Raw genomic sequence first — 24,603 nt, 5'->3', positions numbered from 1 at the left:
GACTCCATCTCAAAAAAAAAAAAAAAAAAAAAAAAAACACACAAATCAATAAACGTAATCCATCACATAAACAGAACCAATGACAAAAACCACATCAGTATCTCAATAGATGCAGAAAAGGCCTTTGACAAAATTCAACAGCCCTTCATGCTAAAAACTCTCAATAAACTAGGTATTGATGGAACATATTTCAAAATAATAAGCTATTTATGACAAACCCACAGCCAATATCATACTGAATGGGCAAAAACTGGAAGCATTCTCTTTGAAAACGGGCACAAGACAAGGATGCCCTCCCTCACCACTCCTATTCAACATAGTGTTGGAAGTTCTGGCCAGGGCAATCAGGCAAGAGAAAGAAATAAAGGGTATTCAATTAGGAAAACAGGAAGTCAAATTGTCCCTGTTTGCAGATGACATGATTGTATATTTAGAAAACCCCATTGTCTCAGCCCAAAATCTCCTTAAGCTGATAAGCAACTTCTGCAAAGTCTCCAAATACAAAATCAATGTGCAAAAATCACAAGCATTCCTATTCACCAATAACAGACTAACAGCCAAATCATGAGTGAACTCCCATTCACAATTGCTACAAAGAGAATAAAATACCTAGGAATCCAACTCACAAGGGATGTGAAGGACCTCTTCAAGGAGAACTACAAACCACTGCTCAACGAAATAAGAGGACACAAACAAATGGAAGAACATTCCATGCTCATGGATAGGAAGACTCAATATCCTGAAAATGGCCATACTGCCTAAAGTAATTTATAGATTCAATGCCATCCCCATCAAGCTACCAATGACTTTCTTCACAGAATTGGAAAAATCTACTTTAAAGTTCATATGGAACCAAAAAAGAGCCCACATAGCCAAGACAATACGAAGCCAAAAGAACAAAGCTAGAGGCATCATGCTACCTGACTTCAAACTATGCTACAAGGCTACAGTAACCAAAATAGCATGGTACTGGTACCAAAACAGAGATAGACTAATGGAACAGAACAGAGGCCTCAGAAATAACAACACACATCTACAACCATCTGATCTTTGACAAACCTGACAAAAACAAGAAATGGGGAAAGGATTCCCTATTTAATAAATGGTGCTGGGAAAACTGGCTAGCCATATGTAGAAAGCTGAAACTGGATCCCTTCCTTACACCTTATACAAATATTAATTCAAGATGGATTAAAGACTTAAATGTTAGACCTAGAACCATAAGAACCCTAGAAGAAAACCTAGGCAATACCATTCAGGACATAGGCATGGGCAAGGACTTCATGACTAAAACACCAAAAGCAATGGCAACAAAAGCCAAAATACACAAATGGGATCTAATTAAACTAAAAAGCTTCTGCATGGCAAAAGAAACTACCATCAGAGTGAACAGACAACCTACAGAATGGGAGAAAATTTTTGCAATCTACCCATCTGACAAACGGCTAATATCCAGAATCTACAAAGAACTTAAACAAATTTACAAGAAAAAAACAAAAAACCCCATCAAAAAGTGGGCAAAGGATATGAACAGACACTTCTCAAAAGAAGACATTTATGCAGCCAACAGACACATGAAAAAATGCTCATCATCACTGGTCATAAGAGAAATGTGAAGCAAAACCACAATGCGACACCATCTCATGTCAGTTAGAATGGCAATCATTAAAAAGTCAGGAAACAACAGATGCTCGAGAGGATGTGGAGAAATAGGAACACTTTTACACTGTTGGTGGGAGTGTAAATTAGTTCAACCATTGTGGAAGACAGTGTGGTGATTACTCAAGGATCTAGAACCAGAAGTATCATTTGACCCAGCAATCCCATTACTGGGTATATAACCAAAGGATTATAAATCATGCTATTATAAAGACACATGCACACATATGTTTATTGCAGCACCATTCACAATGGCAAAGACTTGGAACCAACCCAAATGGCCATCAATGATAGACTGGATTAAGAAAATGTGGCACATATACACCATGGAATACTATGCAGCCATAAAGGATGAGTTAATGTCCTTTGCAGGGACATGGATGAAGCTGGAAACCATCATTCTCAGCAAACTATCACAAGGACAGAAAACCAAACACCGCATGTTCTCACTCATAGGTGGGAAGTGAACAATGAGATCACTTGGACACAGGGTGGGGAATATCACACACTGGGGCCTATCGGAGGGTGGGGGGCTGGGGGAGGGATAGTATTAGGAGAAATACCTAATGTAAATGACAAGTTGATGGGTGCAGCAAACCAACATGGCATATGTTTACCTATGTATCAAACCTGCACATCGTGCACATGTACCCTAGAACTTAAAGTATAATAAAAAAATGAACAATATTTAATTTTGCCAAATTATTTATCTGCCTCTATTGAAGTAATCATGTATTTTTTTTCTCCTTTTTTTTTCCTGGCACTATGGTAAATCACACAGGTTGAATTTTAAATGTTAAACCAATCTTGTATGCCTGAGATAAATACAACTTAGTCATTTGTTTATTGTTGGACTAGACTTGCTAATATTTTATTTATTTATTTTTGTTGAAACAGGGTCTCCTCCTGTTGCCCAGGCTGGAGTACAGTGGTGCAATCTCGGCTCACTGCACACTCCACCTCCTGGGTTCAAGCAATTCTCCTGCCTCAGCCTCCCGAGTAGCTGGGATTACAGGCACCCACCATCACACCTGGCTGATTTTTGTATTGTTTTAGTAGAGATGGAGTTTCACCATGTTGGCCAGGTTGGTCTCAAACTCCTGACCTCAGGTGATCCGCCCGCTTCGGCCTCCCAAAGTGCTGGGATTACAGGAATGAGCCACCACGCCTGGCCACTAATTTTTTTTAAGGTATTTTGCATCTGTGATCGTGAGAAATATTGACTGGTAGTTTTTTTTCCTTTGAATGTTTTTGGTTTTGGTATTGGTGTAATGCTCATCTCTTAAAGTGAGTGGGAAGCTTTCCATTCTCTATTTTCTGAATCGGTTTCTATAGAATGGGTATTCAACATGTTTGATAGAATTCACCAGTAAAGTCATCTAGGCCTCAACTTTGCTCTGTGGTAATATTTTAAATTATTAATTTCTTTACTTGATGTGAGGCTATTCAGACTTTCTTTGTGAGTAAATTTGTATATGGACTTTGTAATTATTTCAAGAACTGTACATTTTATATAAGTTGTCAAATTTATTGGCATAAATATGTTAATAATATTCCATTATTGCCTGGGTACAGTGGCTCACACCTGTAATCCCAGAACTTTGGGAGGTGGAGGTGGGCAGATCTCTTTGAGCCCAGGAACTTGAGACCAGCCTGGGCAACATAATAAAACCCCATCTCTATAAAAAAATAAAAATAAAAGAAGTGCTCTTATTTTTTAAAAAATTCCATTATTATCCTTTTAATGTCTGTAGACTCTGTAGCAATGTCCCTTTTTCCATGCCAGATACTGGCAATTTGTTTCTTCTCTCTGTTCCTTACCAGTTTAGCTAGAAGTTTGTCAATTATATTAATCTATTTATGAAATCAAGTTTTACTGTAGTCCTAGCTACTCAGGAGGCTGAGACAGAGGGACCACTTGAGCCCACAAGTTCGAGGCTAGGCTGGGCAACATAGCAAGACCCTGTCTTGAAAAAAATAAATCAACTTTTGGTTTCATTTCTCTATGGTTTATCCATTTTCAATTTCTTTCGTTTCTGTTCTTAACTTTGTCACCATCTTTCTGCTTACTTTGGGTTTAATTTGATCTTTTTCTAGCTTTTAAAAGATAGCTTTATTTATATATAATTCACCTACCATATAACTTACCAGCTTAATGTATATAATTCAATGGCTTTTAGTATATTCACAGAACTGTGCATCTACCATCACCATTTTAAAACATCTTCATTATCCTAAAAAGAAACCTTATACCCCTTAGCTATCATCTCCCAATTTCCCTCCTCCATTCCAAGGCTACCATTAACTACTTTGTTTCTATAGATTTGCCTTTTCTAGACATCTCATATATAAGGAATCATTCACTGCATGGTCCACGACGACTACCTTATTTCTTCACTTCTTTTTATAGTCAAATAACATTCCATTATGTGGTTTTTCTAGCTTCATAAGGTGGAAACTTAGAGAAATAATTTTGAATGTTTCTTCTAACATGGATATTTAGTGTTGTGAACTTTCAGCAAAGCACTGCTTATTTTCAACCTACTTTGGGTTTTTCTAATAGAATACACAAATTTAAAATTTTTTTTTACTATAAACATTCAGTTTATGTTAAGTAATGTTTACGGTATAATACCAAAAACATTAAGATTTGATAACTAGTGAGTGCTCTCATTGTCTTTCACATCTATTTCATAATTTCCATTTGAGTGTCTGAAGCTCAATCTTTAGTAGATTCCTTGGAAAGGGATTATAGGAAGAATATTTTCTGAATTCCTGCATGTTAATAGATTTGTCTGTATGCTTTATATTAAAGGTTAGTTATGCTGGATATAAAATTCTTCATATTTTATTTCCTTGATTATCTTAAACATATTAATCCATTTTTCTTCTGGAATAAAGTATTGCTGTCAATATCTGATAATCTAATTTTCTCTTCCTTATAAGTCATGTGCTTTTTTTTTTTTTTTTTTTTTTTGAGACGGAGTCTCACTCTGTCTCCCAGGCTGGAGTGCACTGGTGTGATCTCAGCTCACTGCAACCTCTGTCTTCTGGGTTCAAGCCAATTTCCTGCCTCAGCCTCCTGAGCAGCTGGGATTACAGGTGTCTGCCACTATGCTCAGCTAATTTTTTGTGTTTTTAGTAGAGACAGGGTTTCACCATGTTGGCCAGGCTGGTGTTGAACTCTTGGCCTCAAATGATCCACCCACCTCGGCCTCCCAAAGAGCTGGAATTACAGGTGTGAGCCACCGTGCCTGGCCCAGTCACGTGCTTTTATTGCCTAAATTCCCAGAGAATTTTCCTCCTCTTTAATATCTGGTAATTTTGTAAGAATCAATTCATGTGGGTCATTCTGACTCAATATTCTCACATATATAATATGCTCTTCAATATTTGGTTTTTAAACACTGTTATTTTAGGAAAGTTTTCTTAAAATATAATTTTAAAACTTTGCTCTTTTCCTTGGTTTTGTTTTGGACTTCCATTATCTGTATGTTAAATCTTTTTTTTTTTTTTTTGAGACCCATTGGAGGGTCTCACTCCATCAACCAGCCTGGGGCTGGAGTGCAGTGCTGTGATCATAGCTCACTGCAGCCTCAATCTCCTCACCTCAGGTGACTCCCACCTCAGCCTCCCAAGTAGCTGGGACTACAGGCATGCGCCACCCACATCCAGCTAGTTTTTTGTAGAGATGGGGTTTCACCATGTTGCCCAGGTTGCCTTTGCTTATTTTCAATGTCTGTCTCTTTGAGGTCTTTTACTTTTTAAAAAAAAAAAATTATCCTGTTTTTCACCTTTAAGATTTTTGCTAATCTCTTCATCTGTAGATGGACACTTGGGTGGCTTCCACTTTTTGGCTATTGTGAATAATGCTGCTACAAACATGGATGTACAAAATATATTTTCAAGTCCATGCTTTCAATTATGTAGGGTATACATTGAAAAGCAGAATTGCAGGACCACACTGTAATTCTGATTTTTTATTGTGATTATGTATGTATATTTTTATTGCGATTATGTTTGGATACATATTTTATTGGGATTATATGTATCCATACACAATCACAATAAAATTATACATAATCACAACAAAAAAACAGAATTTATGTATGTACATATTATAATCACAATAAAATGTATAACGTAAAATTTATCAGTTTAACCATTTTAAAGTGTACAGTTTTGTGGCTTTTAGTATATTTACATTGTTATGCAACCATCACCATCATCTGTCTTCAGAACTTTTTCATTTTCCCCAACTGAAACTGTACCCATTAAATACTCACAATCCCCCTCCCCCTCCCCTGAGGTAAACATCATTCTCCTTTCTGTTTCTATGAATTCAATTACTCTGGGCACATCATATAAGTGGAATCATACAATATCTGTCTTTTTGTGTTTGGCTTATTTCACTTAGCATGTCTTTAAGGTTTATGCATGTTAAAGAAACGTTAGAATTTCCTTCCTCTTTTAGCTGAACAACATTGTATTATATATGTGTATACACAACATTTATCCATTCACCTATGTACAACTTAACTGCATCCACTTACAGTTCCTGTGAATAATGCCACTATGAACATGATGTGCAAATACTTCTTTGAGTCCCTGTTTTCATTTCTTTGGGGTATACAATTCCAGAGGTGGAACTGCTGGATCATATGTTAACTGTATAATTTTTTGAGAAGCTGTCATGCCACTTTCCACAGTGCCTGCACCATTTTACAATCCCCCTAGTAATTGAAACCTTCCAATTTTTCGACATTCTAGCCAACACTTATTATCTATTTTTTAATAATAGTAATCCTGACGTGGTATTATAGTTTTGATTTGCATTTTCCTAATGACTAATGATGTTGAGCATCTTTTCATGTGTTTATTGTATGTTTGCATATCTTCTTTGGAGAAATGCCTATTCAAGTCCTTTGCCCATTTTTAATTGTTTTCCTATTGAATTACAAGGATTTCTGGGCTCTCTAATCTGTCTATGTGTCTTTATGCCAGTACCAGTTTTGATTACTGTAGCTTTGTTGTAAGTTTTGAAATCAGCACATGTGAGACCTCCAATATTATTCTTTACCAAGATTGTTGGCAATTCAGAATCCCTTGAGATTCCTTATTTTAGGATGGATTTTCCTATTTCTGCAAAAATCTTCTTAGTCTTTTCTGTAGCTGTAACAGAATACCTAAAACTGGGTAATTTATAAGGAAATTTACTGGGCTTACAGTTCTGGAAGCTGGGAATTACAAGGGCATGGTGGTGGCATCTGGTGAGGGCCTCATGGTGCTTCATAACAGGGTGGAAAAGTAGAAGGGGAAAGAAGTGTATATAAAAGAGACAGGACAAAAGAGGATGACCCACTTAATGACAACATACTCTTGCAAGAGTCTCGACTAACCCAGTCTCATGGGAAAGACATTAATCCATCTTAATTATCTCTTAAGGCCCAGGCTCCCAAAACCATTACATTGGCAATTAAATTTAAACATGAGTTTTGGTGGGGACAAACCACATGCAAAACCATAGCACCCTCATTGGGATTTCCACAGGGAATATGTTTTTCCATCCCTTTACATTGAACCTGTGTCTCTAGATCTAAAGTGAGTCTCTTATTGACAGCATCTAGTTAGCTCTTTTTTTTTTTTTGATGCATTATGCCAATGTGTATCTTTTGATCACAAGGTTTAATCCATTTAGTCACTGATGGGAAAGAATTTTGCCATTTTGTTTTCATGTCTTAAGATTTCTTTTTTTTCAGACAGGATCTTGCTCTCTTGCCCAGGCTGGCATGCAGTGGCACAAGCACAACTCACTGCAGCCTTGACCTCCCAGGCTCAAGCAATTCTCCCGCATCAGCCTCCAGAATAGCTGTGACTAGGCATGTACCACCACGCCTAGCTAATTTTTTGAAAAGATGGCATCTATGTTGCCCAGGCTAGTCTTGAACTCCTGGTCTCAAGCAATCTTCCTGCTTCAGCTTCCCAAAGTGTTGATAACAGGTGTAAGCCACTGCCCCTGGCAGCTTTTTTTTTTTTTTTTTTTTGGCCTCATTACTGGCTCCCCCTACCCTTTTTTCTTTTCGTAGTAACATATTTTTGATACCCTTTTCCTTTTGTCTATATTCTATACATATTTTCTTTGCAGTTATGAGGATTACATCTTAATGTCAAAACAATCTAATCTGAATTCTAGCCTGATGTTGAAGTGAATTTTTCAACTCAGGTATTGTATATTTCAGCTCCAGAATTCGTTTTGTTCCTTTTCTGTCTCTTTGTTGATATTCTCATTTTGTTCATATATTTTCCTGACTTCTTCTGGTTCTAGGTCCATGTTTTCCTTTAGCTTATTGACCATACTTAAGACAGGTGTTCTAAGTATTTAATACCTGTGTTTCTTCAGAGACAGTTTCTGTCACCGTTTCTCCCTTTGAGTGGGCGTTTTCCTGTTTTTGCCTTGTGGTTTTCTGCTGGAAAAATGGGAATTAAAAAAAAAATCATCTCTCCCAGTTTTTGCAGACTGGTTCCATGATAAGGACAACCTTCCTTCACTAATTAGCAGGCGTGTTCTCAGTCTTGGGAGCAGCCTGAGGTGACAGCTTCAAGTTGTGCAGCTTTTCCCAGAAATGCTGCCTTTCCCTATGTGAGTGCTCTGTTAAGTGAAACAGACACTCTTTCAAGAAGCCCCCAGATGAGTTAGAATGCTGGAAATAAGTTCTGCTCTATTCCCTCCAGTTCAAGGGAGGGAATTGAGCAACACTACTGAAAAGTTCTGGTTTACACTGAGATTAGAAGTTTATACTATAATGTAAATAACACTGCTTTCTTCATCTAGAAAGACTTGCTACAAAAAGTCAACTGAATTAAATGAAGGAGGTACTTACTGATGTAGTTTATTTTTATTTTGATATAAACGCCTTTGTGGACAAGAAACCCCGTGGCAGCTCATCTATAAGCCACACTGACTAGCACTGTTTCAGAGCACTTTTAATATTACCTTACTTGAACTTTTCATAGACTATTTTCTCCATAGTTGCAGAAATAAGAAAAGAACATGGGAAAGATAGCACTGATTATTTTTAGTAAGGACTACTTTTTTTCTATCTCATAAGTCAAAAGGTGTTTCACGTAACAGAACCTCACTTTTTTGCCTTTTAAAAGCAAAGTAAAAATAGAACATAACTAAATTCAACTGTTATGTAAGTTATTTTGTCTTCTCAGACTTAACAATGATTTATCATGCATGTATCAAAAGATGAGATTTTTATTATAAGTTAACCATACGTAGTTATTTTATATATGACTCATGATACATCAAAACCTGTGTAAAACCCACATTGAAATGGAGTTCAACTATACTTATTAAAGTAGATATTACGATAATTCTGACTCTTTGTTGGACTTACGTGAATGCCTTTTCTAACTTGAAACACAATCCTTCTCCCAAAAAGCACTGAAATGTAAAAGTGTACATCAATCTATATTTAAAATGTTCTATTCCGAATTTGAAGTGCTTAGCCTAAAACAGATTTCTTTTAGAAAGAAGCCTATTATGAATTGAAAAGACCAACTGACAAAATTTGAGAAATTTTCCTTTTTCAGATTTTAGAGCTTATTTCTTGTGTGATTATCCTGCTTTGTATATAACACTACAGTCATGTGCCACCTAACATTTCAGTCAGTGACAGACTGCTTACCTGGTGGTGGTCTTGTAAGATTAATACTCTATACTGTACCTTTTTCTACGTTTAGATACATACATTGTTAGCTTTGTGTTATAATTGGTTACAGTACTCAGTACAATAACATGCTGTATAGGTTTGTAGCCTAGGAGCAATAGGCTGTATCATATAGCCTAGGTATGTAGCAGACTATACCATCTAAGTTTGTGTAAGTACACTCTATGATGTTCCCACAACAACAATCTTCTAATGATGATGCATTTTCCTCTCATTAAGCAACACATAACTAATTTCAACAGAACAGTGCTACAATGAAAGTTCAACAAGACCTCAAAAGCAGATGATGGAGGACTTCCACTCCTTTTGGTTACTCCTTTTACTTAACATCTGCTTGTATATAAGTTATTTACAGTAAGGCATTCTTATCAGTTTTCCTGAGTAGAAATTTATATTTAACTTAAGGCTACATTTACACAGAAAGTAAACTTTATAGTCCTCAAATTTAAGAAAGTAGGCAGCCAAAGACCTTTACAGGTCTACTACAGTTAATTTTGCAAAACATCATTAAAGTGGTTGAATAATATCCAAGGACATTAGGAGCACAGGATTTTGAAATTTTATTCTGATAAATCTGGTAATTTATGGTACTCTATTAACTCATTCCTTTTTGTCTAAGTTACCCAATATTGTTCCCTCTAAAACACTAACTTTTACTATAGTAAAAATAAGCACTGCCAAGAGAAGAGATTGGTCCTTGTGTTGCTGGCTATCTGGATTAAGATGTCATTTTTCCCATTCTGCTTTCTCCTAGCAATCTTTATTTCATTAATTCTGTCTGTTCAAGTGATTTATAATTACTTAATCATAATTTGGTGTGTGTATGTGTTTTAATATCACTTTTTTTTTTTTTTTTTTTTGAGACAGGGTCTTGCTCTGTTGCCCAGGCTTGAGTATAGTGGCACAAGCACAGCTCACTGCAGCCTTGACCTCCAGGCTCAAGGGATCCTCCCACCTCAGCCTGCTCAGCAGCTGGGACCACAGGCATATGCCACCACATCTGGGTAACTTTTTGATTTTTAGCAGAGATAGGGTCTTGCTATGTTGCTCAGGCAGGTCTCAAATTCCTGGGTTCAAGAGATCCTCCCACCTTGGCCTCCCAATGTGCTGGGATTATAGGCATACACCACTGTGCCCAGCCTATAAATTTCTTAACAGCAATCTAGTCATTCAGTAGTTTAGCCCATTAGGCTCTGCATATAAGCTGTTCATTTTTCAGTTATATGGACTTCAGTGGTATGGAAGTTATGTATAGCAGTCAACACATGGCTATGTAAAGATACTTAAGATTCTTTTAAGCAGCAGTAAGACTTCACTTATATACACACACATATATTAATTTATAAATTATATGTGTGTTGGTTTACTATTTGTAACTTCTCCACTCTCTCACACTGTAATAATGATTTTTTTTTTTTTTTTTTTTTTGAGATGGAGTCTTGCTCTGTCGCCCAGGCTGGAGTACACTGGCGCGATCTCAGCTCACGGCAACCTCTGCCTCCCAGGTTCAAGTGATTCTCCCACCTCAGCCTCCTGAGTAGCTGGGATTATGGGCACCTGCCACCATGCCCGGCTAATTTTTTGTATTTTTAGTAAAGACGGGGTTTCAACATGTTGGCCAGGCTGGTCTCAAACTCCTGACCTCAGGTGATCCACCTGCCTCGGCCTCCCAAAGTGCTGGGATTACAGGCATGAGCCACCATGCCCGCCCAATAACCATTTTATTATAATTTCACTGAGGTAGATGATTGCTTCTTTTATTACTGCATTTACCATTCAGCTTTCCAAAGAATCCTAAAGTCAGTTCATTGCTCTTTTTATAATATTACTAGGTTATTACCACCTAGTTATCACATTTGCTTACCCCACTGTTAAGATGTTCTGGTGGATACTTCAGTTAACTCCATATTGGTGATAACTCCCTATTTAAAGTTAATGAGAATAAAAGTTAGTTAACGAATGATGAAACTTCCAATATGGAAGGAAAGGCTTAGGGTTGGTGAGGAAACCACAGTTTCCACATTTTCCAGGGTAGTTCCAGCCCTCCCTTATGTGAAAGTTCAGCATTAAAAGAAACACAGAATTGCAGTAATGGAACTAAAAGCTTCATATTGGATTTTTCCCTGTTTTCATTTGGAAAGAAAAATCATTGGTAATTACAAAACTTTAAAGGGTTCTGTATGATCTAATTCTGAAAGAGTTTAATAATTCCCACGTGGGGTTCCAAGTTGAATATGAAATTTGTAAGATTATGGAATACGTAATTTCCTTCTCAAAGATACTTGTATTCTACTTTCTATAACACACATGGCAATAAACAGTATTTTCCATCCTTTGAACCCCTATATTATGTCTACATTTTTGAATTTTCTGCTTCCATCCACTTTACTAAAAAAATTTTTTTTAAATCATCAATGGTCACAAAATCTGAGTGGATCAAAGTGCTGAACTTATATTCTCCATATTTCTAAAATACTTATGTTGGAACAAAGGCTAGTCAGAAGAAAGGAACTTCAGAGTTCACTTTAAAAATAGGTAAAAATACCTACTTTCCCAGAGAATCAAACCAAATTCTTCCTTCAGTATTTAAATACTGCATAAAGTATAAAGAACCCTTGTGTGAACTAGGATTCACCATAAGTAATGTAAATAGTCTAAAGCATCAATTAACATACTTCATTAAGCTCACAGCTTTGTATTACCATATTTCTTTTTTTTCCTTTTAATTACATTTATTTTAATGCTGAATTTACCCCCGTGCCGTAATTTTTTGTTTCTTCAGTTTCTTCTGGGCAACCTCCTCTTCTGGTTTAGGAACAATCTGTTCCTTTTCAGTAAGGATCATCTCAATGTGGCAGGGAGAACTCATGTATGGGTTAATCCATGAGCTCTGTAGGTCCGGCGGCGCATCTTAAGGTGCTTTGTTCACTTGGATATGCTCAATGACCAGAGAATCTACATCTAAACCCTTAAGTTCAGCATTACTCTCTGAGTTTTTAAGCATGTGCAGCAAAAATTCAGCACTCTTTTTGGGCCACCGACCTTGTGTCCAGCCCCACTGCTTCGCCTGCGCACACCTGCCAACTCCACCATTGTAATGTCGGAATGGTATGCACTGTTTCTGTAAAGTGACATCTTTCAGATACTTCGTGGCTTTTCGTATATACATACCCTTGATGGCCTGAGCAGTTTCACGAGTGTTCTTAAAGTGAACACGAAGATTGGAACCTCTTGATTTGCATGATTTCGTGGGGTTCTCCAGGTCAAGTGAATAGCGAACCATTTTCAGATTACCTCAGGCCACTTAGGGAAAGAGCACCATATTTCTTAACAGGAGAAAGTCTTAAGTACCATTATTGTAATTTTTTTTTTCTTTTTTGAGACAGTCACTCTGTCACTCAAGCTGGAGTGCAGTGGTGCAATCTCAGCTCACTGCAACCTCTGCCTCCCAGGTTCAAGCGATTTTCCTGCCTCAGCCTCCCAAGTAGCTGGGACTACAGGCATGCACCACCACACCCGGCTAATTTTGGTATTTTTAGTAGAGATGGGGTTTCGCCATGTTGGCCAGGCTGGTCTTGAACTCCTGGCCTCAGGTGATCCGCCTGCCTCAGCCTCCCAAAGTGCTGGGACTGAAGGTGTGAGCCACCGTGCCTGGCCCGTAATAACTTCATAATCATAGTAAAGTATTTTAGAGCTCTCTTTGAAGGAAACACATCTTGATTCATGAAATATCTGAAACTTCAGAGAGCCTAAATTTTTCTTAACCATGTGACATTAGTTGGAAACCAAGAGTATAAACCTAAACCCTAAGAAATTACATAAGTTAACCTGTTACTGCCACATCATACATTCGGATTTAAATACGAAAAACACCACACAGAAAACAAACTTTTTTAAAAAAAGATTTAAGATCATAAATAGGTCATTGTTGTCACACACATTTCAGAATTTTAAAAAAACAAACATTTTGGCTTTCTAAGAAAAAGACTTTAAAAAAAAAATCAATTCCCTCATCACTGAAAGGACTTCTACATTTTTAAACTTCCAGTCTCCTAAGGCACAGTATTTAATCAGAATGCCAATATTACCACCCTGCTGTAGCAGGAATAAGAGGCAAGGTATTAGCACTAAGAAAAACAGCAAAATTTCTGGACAAAATCATCTGTCATTTTAAAAAAGGGATTAAAAAACAGACTAAGTGGTGAGCATTTTAGTTAAGAAGGCCCAGTGTTGTTATGCAGGACTTTCTGTTAAAAAAAAAAAAAAAGAAATATTTTAACTCAAGTAGGTTTAATTCACCACAGAAGAGCTAAGAGAAAAGAGAGGGGGTTGGTAAAATACACTATACTTTCTTTAAAAAGGACTTGGGAGGAAAAAAAATCAACTTAGGAGATCATATGAAAGGGCAAACATCACATGGATCACATGGAACCCAGTTAGTGTCCTAGTTTATTACTAGTCTTCAGATCCAGAAAACAGAGTAAGACACTAGGTAAACAGAACACCTAGACACATCTGTAAGGCATTTGTTTCCTATCACACGGCCCATTCTAGCTTAACACCCACCAACTGAGATGTAGTGAAATACTAAAATTGGATGCTCAAATTATGTTTTTATCCAACCAAAAAGTTCTTTAAATATAAAATTCCTCACTTTAAACTCTGCCTTATCTTCTGTGATACCAACAGAACTTTAAGGTTTTACATACGCAATATGGTGATTTCATGTTACTTTTAAAATAACCCATAAAGTAAACGATTGTCCACAGATGAAACATGGCATGAGGTTCATGACTGAATCAATCATGGAGTGTTAGTCAACTGTAAACTCCTGAAAGTTAAGACTAGGAAATGTGTGTATCAGACACATAAGAGTACAACAATAGGAGAGAAAGGGAAGCCTGTTTGTCATTCCAATTCTGACAAGGTGCAAGGTCTTCGAAATTCTTGTCCACGTTCATGGAGCCATTTATTGGATACTGTGAGAGAAAAGTAATATATTAATTTTCCCCCTTAATCTAATCAGTATTTAATTAGTTTCTAAAAGCTAGGTCTGTAACAAAGTTTCATCATGGGATAAAAGTTCAACACCAAAACCGGATAAAGGCAGATGCTACTTAAAAACTTGGCTAAATGCTGAAAACACAGATTGTATATACCTATATACATACGTGTACACACTTGTGTGTGTTTATGTACATACATGTATGTATATTTGCAAACCTATGTGCATTTCTTAAAGTTTCCCATGTTCAATGTGAGGCTTGAAATGAGACACAAATGGACCTAAGATACAGGTACAGATAAGAGTAGAATATTGCTTTATGTACTGTTTTCAAAGTACAACCTCCAAAATACGAAGACATTTTAATAATGAACACAAACTTTCCACTCTAAAGGAACAACTCTCTAATCAACCATTGCTATTGTATGCTCATTAAGTTTCCAAAATACCTTTAAAAAATGTATACCATGTAAAAATGTATCCCAAAAGCAGTTAATTTTCTATTTTTTTTTTTTGTCTCCGGTACCATAGAACCCAATCAAAATATCTAAAGCAGGAACCTTAATTCTTAACTCCTTTTTCCCTTTTCAACCCTTGTATCTATGCTTTATTCATCAAACCCTGACAATTTTCCTTACGTCTCTCTCAAATCTACTATTTGCTCTCCAACCCTTTCACTGATGCTTTAATCCAGGCCATTATCATCTCCCACTTAGACAACAGAAAACAGCTTTCTAAACTCTCTCTCACCAACTAGCCTCTCCTCATTCTAGTCCAGTGGTTCTTAAACACTATAATCATAAGGGGAGATTTTAAAATCCTGATCAGGCCTCACTCCTTAACCTTGTTATGTCCTATATGTAACCACTAAATATGTGGCTAGTAACACAGATTGAAATGGATACATGGGGCTAATTAATAGATATTAAAACTAATTTCACCTATTTCTTTTTACTTTTTTAAAATGTGGCCAGTCCTGCACTTGCATGTCTCTGACTGAGTGAGTGCCTCTTTAAATTTTGCACATTAGGTGCTACTTGAGCCTCACATTAGAACCTGGTATCTAACATGTTTGGAAAACTGCTTTTCTATCTTCAGGACCAAATTTAAAGAATAAGCTTTGAAGAAGACTCCCCAAACTTACGCAGTCACCATCTTCTGTTTACATTTTTGTATTAATATGTACTACATTATAATCCATTAGTATGTCTCAATCAGATTATTAACCCTTTGAGGGGAAGATATTGTCTTAATTTTGAGTCAGTCATTGTTTCTTAGAATAAGTAAAAATAGAGTTAAAAATAAAATCTGTCATCAAAATTCTGATTTCAAATTTGTATTAAGATTAGGCACTTGTTTGGTTGAATCCTGTACAATGTTAAAATCATATTAAGCAAACGTGGGGGCTTTTGTTTTTAAGACACAGATAATAGTTTCAAAATAAGAAACAAAAATTACATTCTCTTCACAGAATATATGAAATATTTACCCCATTTGTTGCCAACTAGCACTGGACAGGCTGCATGCCGTGTACTATAATCTCCTTCTCCACTGGCAAACAGATTATACCAGAAAACAGCAGTTCCCTATGGAGAACAATTCACAATTATCCCCAAGTATACAATGCCAGGTAATTGCTTTCGGTAGTTATTACTTTTTTTTTTTTTTTTTTTGAGACGGAGTCTTGCTCTATAGCCCAGGCTGGAGTGCAATGGCACGATCTCAGCTCACTGCAACCTCCACCTCCCGGGTTGAAGTGATTCTCCTGCCTCAGCCTCCCAAGTAGCTGGGATTACAGGCGTGCACCACCAGGCCTGGCTAATTTTGTATTTTTAGTAGAGACGGGCTTTCACCATGTCGGTCAGGCTGGTCTTGAACTCCTGACCTCAGGTGATCCGCCTATCTTGGCCTCCCAAAGTGTTGGGATTACAGACGTGGGCCACCGTGCCCAGCCGTTTTCAGCAGTAGTTAATTTTTCCTTTGTTCCTGTGGAAGAACTCTATAGCAGTATTTTATCTTCCTCTAATATAATTCTGAAAATATGGTTATATCACTTTAAGAACCGTTTTTGATCATATGAAAAATACCATAAAAATGTTTGACAACAAAAGTATTTGCCAAAAGAAAGCTAACATATCTTACATAGCAAGATGGAGGGGAAAACACAATGCAGAACCCATTTTAGAAATGAAAAATTTTAAATACTAATTCCTGGTCATTCATTACCTCTAAGTACTCGTGGCAAGGACCATAAAATACCTTTAAAAATGTAATTTGGCCAGGCACAGGGGTTCATGCCTGTAATCCCAACATTTTGGGAAGCTGAGGTGGGAGATCACTTGAGCCCAAGAGTTCAAGACCAGCCTGGGCAATACAGGGAGACACCATTTCTACAAAAAATTTAAACGTTAGCTGGGCATGATAACATGCACCTGTAGTCCCAGCTATTTGGGAGGCTGAGGCTTGAACCCAGGAGGTCAAAGCTGCAGTGAGCCATGTTTGTGCTGCTGGGCTCCAGCCTGGCAACAGAGCGAGAACAGGTCTCAAAAAGAGAAAAGAAAAAGAAAAAAAATGTAATTCATTAATTAGACCATGAATACAAGTGCATCTCTTCCTTAGGGAAAAAATTAACAAACCAAAAACAAACCAAACAGGCTTACTTTTTTGGGCCAAACACTAGCTCCAACTTCAGGAAAAACAGTGGCTCCTCCTGCAGACACATCACTCATCTATAAGAAACAAGAGGGTGTTATCAAAAGTGCTGGTAGAATAAAGTAAAACATGCCATTATAAAGACTTGATATTGGATACTAGAATATTGGGAACATATGGACTTGTTCTTATATAGCAGGGTTGGTACATGCTACTCAGTTTTTCAAAAATAAAATGCCATTTAGGTTTATATACATAAGTAAAAAAACTACAAAAAGCAAAGGAATGATTAACAAAAAACCATCAGAATGGGAGACTGGGGATATAATTTGAGATAGGAACTTATTTATAGCCAGAGGGAAAAAGTAATTAAAACTAATGAGTCAATACATAGATACAAATATGTATTTTATTGTATTAGAATGTAATCTCCATGGAGGCAGGAATTTTCATCTGTTTTGTTCATTGCTGATCATTAATGTCTAGAACAGTAGTACCTCAAGAACAGTAGGTGCTCAAGAAATATTTAAATAAATGTAAAATAAAAATAAACTCAGTTTTGCCATTTCTCATGGAAGAGAATCAAACATATTAAATAAAAGTGAGAAAGTTAAAGGATTATATATAGTCATAAAGATAACCTAGAATAAAAATGGAAACCTTTTAAATTAACTGAAGAATCACATAAAACAAGGCAAAGGAAACATGGATCATACAGTAAAGTTTTTTTTAAAGCAACATAAGTAGAATGTATAGACTGATTAGATCACACAGCAAAACCCAACTATATATTATATCAGAGCTGCATCTAAAACAAGTCACTTACAAACACAGAACACAAAAATGTAAGATTTTGGGCAAATGCTATCCAAGGAAAACAGGGTATGATCTTAGTATGAGACACAGTTTAAATCAAGGTAAAGAGCATTGAATGAGATAAAAGGTATTTTACAATGATAAATACATAACTAATAATAAAGAGCTAAGAACGCTCAACCAATGAAAAAATTAACTTTGAGGAAATTAAAAAGTTGTGCATGAGAGGAAAAGTAATTTGAGATATTCTATGTGCCCCTCTGGGGAATGGTATTTAAATAACGGAAAAAATGATAATCAATTAAAATGCTATACAACTATTTTAGAAAAACAGGAAGGGTGTTTACATTAAGAGGGAGAAATGGATAGTGGGCCAAATAATATAGCATCAATAGTCATAAAACAAAGAAATATAAGGAGAACCAGGAACACATAAACACTAATGGCTTTTACATATCTGAAAAGATGCTCAACCTCTCTAAATAAGAGAAATGCAAATTAAAGCCACAATAACTGTTAATTTGATAAGTGAAAGATACACAGATCAAAAAGTCTGACAAACATACTTCACAAACATATCCCACTTAAAATTGGGATATAAATTGGTACAACCTCTAAGACTCACCTCTAGAAAATATGCAAGCCTTCGCAGCATGAATTTGTATACTGTACTAACCCTCTCCTGGTTTTCTCTGTGTGGTATTTCTCTTTTTCATATGAATCTTTGTAATGTACCTTACCTCCTTTTGGAAACAAGATGGAGAAGGAGGCATATTGAGAGGAAGGAGATAGGGAAGAAGGGAAAGAAAAGAGAAACAGGGAAGGTGGCAGAAAGAGAAGAAGAAAGTAGACTGAACAGAGAGATTTTGGTAGGGAGTGAGATACTACAGACAGCAAAAAGATGTAATTCAAATAGGGCTAAGGAATGGAAAGAGCGATGTAATAACCAAAATTAAGTCTAGATATAAAATATATATATATATATATATAAAATTTTTTTTTTTTTTTTTTTTTGAGATGGAGCCTCGCTCTGTTATCCAGGCTGGAGAGTGCAGTGGCGCGATCTCGGCTCACTGCAACCTCTGCCTCCCAGGTTCAAGTGATTCTCGTGCCTCAGCCTCCTGAGTAGCTGGGACTACAGGCATGTGCCACCATGCCCAGCTAATTTTTGTATTTTTAGTGGAGACGGGGTTTCACCACACGTTGGCCAGGCTGGTCTCGAACTCCTGACCTCAAGTGATCTGCCCGCCTCAGCCTCTCAAACTGCTGGGATTACAGGCGTGTGTCACTGTGCCTGGCCTAAAATATCTTTTTTAAGTTAACAAAGGTTATGACATTATGGCAGATTGCATTTTCCAAATATAATACATCCCAATATGTCCCATCCTACATGCTCTTTTTATGTGACGCTGACATTCGTCTGCAGTGGTAGGGTCTATGTGCCCTCTCCTTGAAGCTGGGCAGACCTTTGTAATTGCTGTAACAGAATACAGCAGAAATGACATCTGTGACTTCTGAGGGTAGGTCATAACAATACCATGTACTTTCGCATTGTTCTTTTGGGATGCTTCCTCTTGCAATCCAGTCACTATGCTGTGAAGAAGCTCAGCCACATGTATTGGCCAGAATTTAGGCATTCTGGCTGACAGCCAGCCTCAACCTTAGCCTTCAAGATACCCCAGTGCCAGGCATTTGACGGCAAATGCATGTCAGATTTGGAGCAGGAACCATGAGTTGAGCCCAGTCAACCTCATAACTGTTAGAGATACATTAAGAAAATCATTGTTGTTTTAAACCACTCAGAAAGGAGAGTTTTGGAGTGATTTATTTGGGGTAACTAGAACAAACACTACAATCAAAACTTTTTTCCATATATATAAATATATAAACAATTTTAAAAATTCAATTATGATCATACTGTTTTAAAACTCTGAGATAGGGTTTCTGGGGGTTGTAATATGCTATTTCTTCATCTTAGTACTGAATACACCAGAATTGTTCACTTTGTGAAAATTAAGTTATAATACTTAATTATACTTCAATAAAAAATGTAATTCAGAAGTTTACTGAAATAATATGTATATGTACAGAAATTCAAATATATAGAGATTTTTATATACACATATTATATATGACTAGAGAGCCTGTATGTTAAAATATTAATGATTATCTGCAGGTAGTAGCACTATAAATTCTAAGTTTGTCCAGAAGTTTCTATAATGAACATCTATCTTATAGCCTGAAAAAGTTGCAAATGCAAAAAAATTCTTAACTCCCTTTATTCAGTTGTAAAAATGTTAAACTAGGATGCTGAATCAGAGCTACACAGAACAAACTTAACACATTAAAATGAATCTTGTGATCAAATCCCAACTTAATCTAAAAATTTTAGTGACAACTTACATAAAACAGCCATGTAGCAATTCTATTTCCTGTCCCCAGCTCTTTGAAAGCATCTGGCTCATCTTTCTGTGAAAAAAAAAACAAACAGTAAATTCAATAGTATAAAAATTCAGTAATACAAATACTCTAGTAGCAACTAAACATTAGTAGTAATATCCTGAAGAATATGCCAACAACAACCCCAAAGTTTCCCTTGTAATGTCCAGTGCACTATAAACATCAGGCACTCTTTTTGTAAGATGGAGTCTTGCTATGTGGACCAGGGTGATCTTGAACTCCTGGCCTCAAGCGATCCTCCTGCCTTAGCTTCCCAAAATGCTAGGATCACAGGTGTGAGCCACTGTACCTGGCCTCAAATACTTGATGACTGAACTTGTATATTAGATACTTTAGACAAGATTACTGGATACAAAGCAGACTTATTAGCCTAAACGACAGCCATTATCTGCAAGCTACATATTATTTTAAAAATGAATACCCACAATTTTAGCTTCCAAAAAAATATGACAGCCATCTCTTAGCTACATTCCTGAAGCTTAATTTACCTTGAGACTTACTTTGAACTCATGACCTACTGAAATATTTCCTAGTATTATTTTTTTCTTTTTTCTTTTTTTTTTTTTTTTGAGACAGAGTCTTGCCCTGTCGCCCAGGCTGGAGTGCAGTGCCATGATCTCAGCTCACTGCAACCTCCACCTCCCGGGTTTAAGCAATTCTTCTGCCTCAGCCTCCCAAGTAGCTGGGGCTACAGGCGTGTACCACCATGCCTGGCTAATTTTTTTGTATTTTTAGTAGAGACGGAGTTTCGCCATGTTGGCCAGGCTGGTCTTGAACTCCTGACCTCAAGTGATCCACCCACCTTGGCCTCCCAAAGTGCTGGGATTACAGGCATGAGCCACCACGCCTGGTCCCTAGTATTATTTTTCTAATAATGCTAGTAAAGTGACTTTCAGCACTATAATCAAGCTAGAGAATTAATATCTAAATATTTATATCTAAATTAAAATACAATACAACCTCTTGGCATTTCTCCCAGAAAAATGAAAATGTATTTTTCACACAGAAATGTAAACACATCTTTATTTGTAATAGCCAAAAACTAAAAACTATCCAAATGTCCTTTGATGGGTGAATGGCTAAACTGTGGTATATCCATAACATGGAATACAGGTTGAGCATACCAAAAGTCCAAAATTTAAAATGCTCTGAAGTTCAAAACTTTTAGTGCTAACATGACACAAGTGGAAAATTCCACACATAGTACTCCCTGAAGTAGCTCCCCATCATACACACTATGCCCCAGCCAGGATGGAAACAGACAGTTCCCCATAAGGCTCCTGCATCACAAGAGATTTATTTTCAAACCCATTCTTTCTTTACTGAAGGTGTAATCCTTGTGGAGATTTAGAGTTTATGCCAGGGTCTCAAATTCAGCAGCCTACACTGTGGCAGATCCTCCTCTTACAGAGCTGTTATTCCCAAAGCTCTAGTTCCTGGAGCCACATACCTCCAGCCTCTGTGTTTTGTCCCCTCTTTAATTCTCTAAGTTTGGGATCATCTTTGTTCAGTTTGCCTTTTGGAATACCCTTTACTTTCTTCCAGGCTTGCCAATGCATTTAAAGTATCTTAAGTGATTTTACTGGGTATCTAGGTGTTTTTAACTGGTAAAAAGGTTTCACAGAATATCTGCCACACCATATTTCCATAAATTCCAAATAGGCTATGAATTTTTAATGTTAAAAGAACAGAATTAACATGTTGACAAAGAATCTCTCCTTGACCCAACTACTCAGGCTCCTCTGAACTTTCTTCTCAAGTAGGCCCTGACTTTGGGCTTCTGGTATTTATCTCTGCATTGTCCAATTTGAGCAAGAACCCTGCTAAGTCAGGTTAGCCAGAATCCCCCATCCTTGCCATGTGATCACCCTCAAAATCCAAAATCTAACTGGGTTCTTCATCTTCCACTATCCCCTGGATGATGATCACTCTGCCCTGACTTCAGCAAGAATCCTGTTAGGTCAGTTTAGCCAGAATCTTCCCTTACCTCTTAGTAATTTTCCATCTACTAACACCCACCCTTGCTCATTGGCTATAAATTCCCACTTTTCCTTGTTGTATTTGGAATCGGGCTTAACCTCTCTCCCTTACTGCAAAATCCCACTGCATTTGCAGTGGACCCTATACCTATCGCAATGGTCCCCCCTTGAATGAAGTCTGCCTTACCATCTTTAACAACTGTCAAGAATAACTTTTTCTTTAACAATGTAATGCGGCCGGGTACAGTGGCTCACGCCTGTAATCCCAGCACTCTGGGAGGCCGAGGTGGGTGGATCACCTGAGGTCAGGAATTCAAGACCAGCCTGGCCAAAATGGCGAATCCCTGTCGCTACTAAAAATACAAAAATTAGCTGGGTATGGTGGCACATGCCTGTGATTCCAGCTACTTGGGAGGCTGAGGCAGGAGAATTGTTCCAACCCAGGAGGCAGAGGTTGCAGTGAGCCAAGATGGTGCCATTGCACTCCAGCCTGGGTGACAGATTGAGACTCTGTTTTTTTGTTTTGTTTTGAGACAAACAATGTAATGCATAAGCCTTAGTGAATTTCTCCATTTCTTTTTCACTTACCCGTGCAAAGTCAAAATGGGGTTCATACTGTCCTCCAACTCCATAATTTGCTACCTGAAGGAAAGACACAAAGCATGAAAGAAAAGAACTATAAAGATTACTATTCAAAAAAATCTATGAACCTCATTTTTTGGACTTTTATAGATCATGGTCAGGTATTTACAGAGAAATGAAAAGTATTTAAAATCAACGAGAGTTCCTATGAAAACAGGGATGAAAAACAAAGGACAGCTACTATATATCTATGTATAGATCTATATATACAGATCTATATCTCTATATATAGATATCTAGATCTATATATAGATCTACATATGTACCCCTCCCCACCCCCCACCAGAGACAGGCTGGAGTGCAGTGATGCAATCAGAGCACACTGCAGCCTCAACCTTTGGTGGGCACAAGTGATCTCCCACTTCAGCGTCCCGAGTAGCTGGGACTACAGGTGCATGCTACCACACCCAGCTAATTTTTAAAAATTTAATACATAAGCTAAAATTTGAGATTTCTATTATTTTGTTTCACTAAACACTTTCCTTTGGAACTTAAATCAAAAAATGTTTTCCAAAGCCCCAAATGCTGGTGAACTCGCAATCTACTTTAATAAAATATCTTTTCTTACATATTTTTTCCCTGCTAAAAAAGGAAAGAAATTAACACCAATTTAATTATTCCTGCCAAAGGGCCCTAACAACTTCAGTTGCTTACGACAATGTCCCAGTGTGACGCACCAAAATTTAAGAAAAATATTTGGTCTGAGTTCAAGTTCCAGCTCTCTTAATTACATTGTAACTTTGGATATAATCTCAGTTTTCTTATTTGTTAAAATGAACAGAATGATACTTAACTCTTTCCCTCAATCACACAACACAATAAAATGCTGACAAAATCAAAGAAGAACATAATTAAGAGTGTTGCTGATGAAAACAGAAGGAGAATACTGGTGGAACTGGAACTACTGCTGGAGTGTGTCTTGCTCTGGGGACCAGTAGCCACAGCACCCCTTCATCCCTGAAGCTAAGCCAGGAATGAAGGCCTACTTGAAGGCCTGACATTCCCAAGCAGAGCTGCCAGCAGCTGTTACACCCTTCCTGGTGGGGTCAAGAGAGGTGGAACTGCTCTACCCACCCCTCCCCCAACTCCCTGAGGCAGGAGCTGCAGCCATGTACTCCCTCCCAAGAAAACAGTACTTTGGCAGAACCCTGCATCCCATGAGATGTCTGGGCCACCCAGAACAGTCACGTCCCCCGAGCCTGAGCTGAAACAGCACATCACCCTGGGGGAATTGTTGCATTGGCCAAGCTGAGCAGCTGCACATCCCAGGGCTGAAGTAGTACCCAGAGACCCAGGGAAACAGAGCAGTGGCTAAGCTGAGAAATGTGCCCTGCAGGACAAATAATTCTAGTACCCTGTCTCCATGCTGCTGAGACACTTCTCCTTCTGGGGAGTGAAAGTCATTGCTGTGCTGCTCTCTGCTCCACAGGGCCCAAACAACAGGCATGCTTGGCCATTCAGGGGTGCCTGTTCCTGCTGTACCTGGCCTCAGAGTCTGGGATCCATCTGAGCTCCACCAATCCAGGTTCTAGGGTGACTACTACATGGTGCCTCATCCCCAGGGACAGGAGTTGCCACTAAGCCCTATTGGCTCAGGCTCCTAAATTAGAGCCAAACCTTGCATCCCAGACTCAAACCTCCAGAGCATCCTCTC

The 24,603-nt window shown here is 37.6% G+C and overlaps 1 protein-coding gene and 1 pseudogene across 2 annotated transcripts in view; both read right to left on the bottom strand.

The window, feature by feature from the left end:
* Positions 1-1,653: 1,653 nt before the first annotated feature.
* Positions 1,654-13,453, bottom strand: LOC134740202 (large ribosomal subunit protein uL22-like; annotated as a pseudogene).
* Positions 13,454-13,826: 373 nt separating this feature from the next.
* Positions 13,827-24,603, bottom strand: part of P4HA1 (prolyl 4-hydroxylase subunit alpha 1) — an 89,453-nt gene continuing 78,676 nt past the window's right edge. For both annotated transcript variants that reach the window (XM_054503815.2, XM_054503814.2), the window contains exons 11-15: positions 22,896-22,949; positions 20,272-20,337; positions 17,061-17,129; positions 15,890-15,986; positions 13,827-14,374 (exon numbers count right to left, since the gene is read on the bottom strand). In XM_054503815.2, the coding sequence (XP_054359790.1) occupies positions 14,304-14,374; positions 15,890-15,986; positions 17,061-17,129; positions 20,272-20,337; positions 22,896-22,949 (357 nt within the window). In that variant the 3' untranslated portion in view covers positions 13,827-14,303. The remainder of the gene's footprint in view (positions 14,375-15,889; positions 15,987-17,060; positions 17,130-20,271; positions 20,338-22,895; positions 22,950-24,603) is intronic.

The sequence above is a fragment of the Pongo pygmaeus genome, chromosome 8 (genome assembly GCF_028885625.2).
Source record: "Pongo pygmaeus isolate AG05252 chromosome 8, NHGRI_mPonPyg2-v2.0_pri, whole genome shotgun sequence".
Taxonomy (NCBI): Eukaryota; Metazoa; Chordata; class Mammalia; order Primates; family Hominidae; genus Pongo; species Pongo pygmaeus.
Note: the sequence above shows the minus strand (reverse complement) of the source record. Positions and strands in the feature narration are given on the sequence as shown.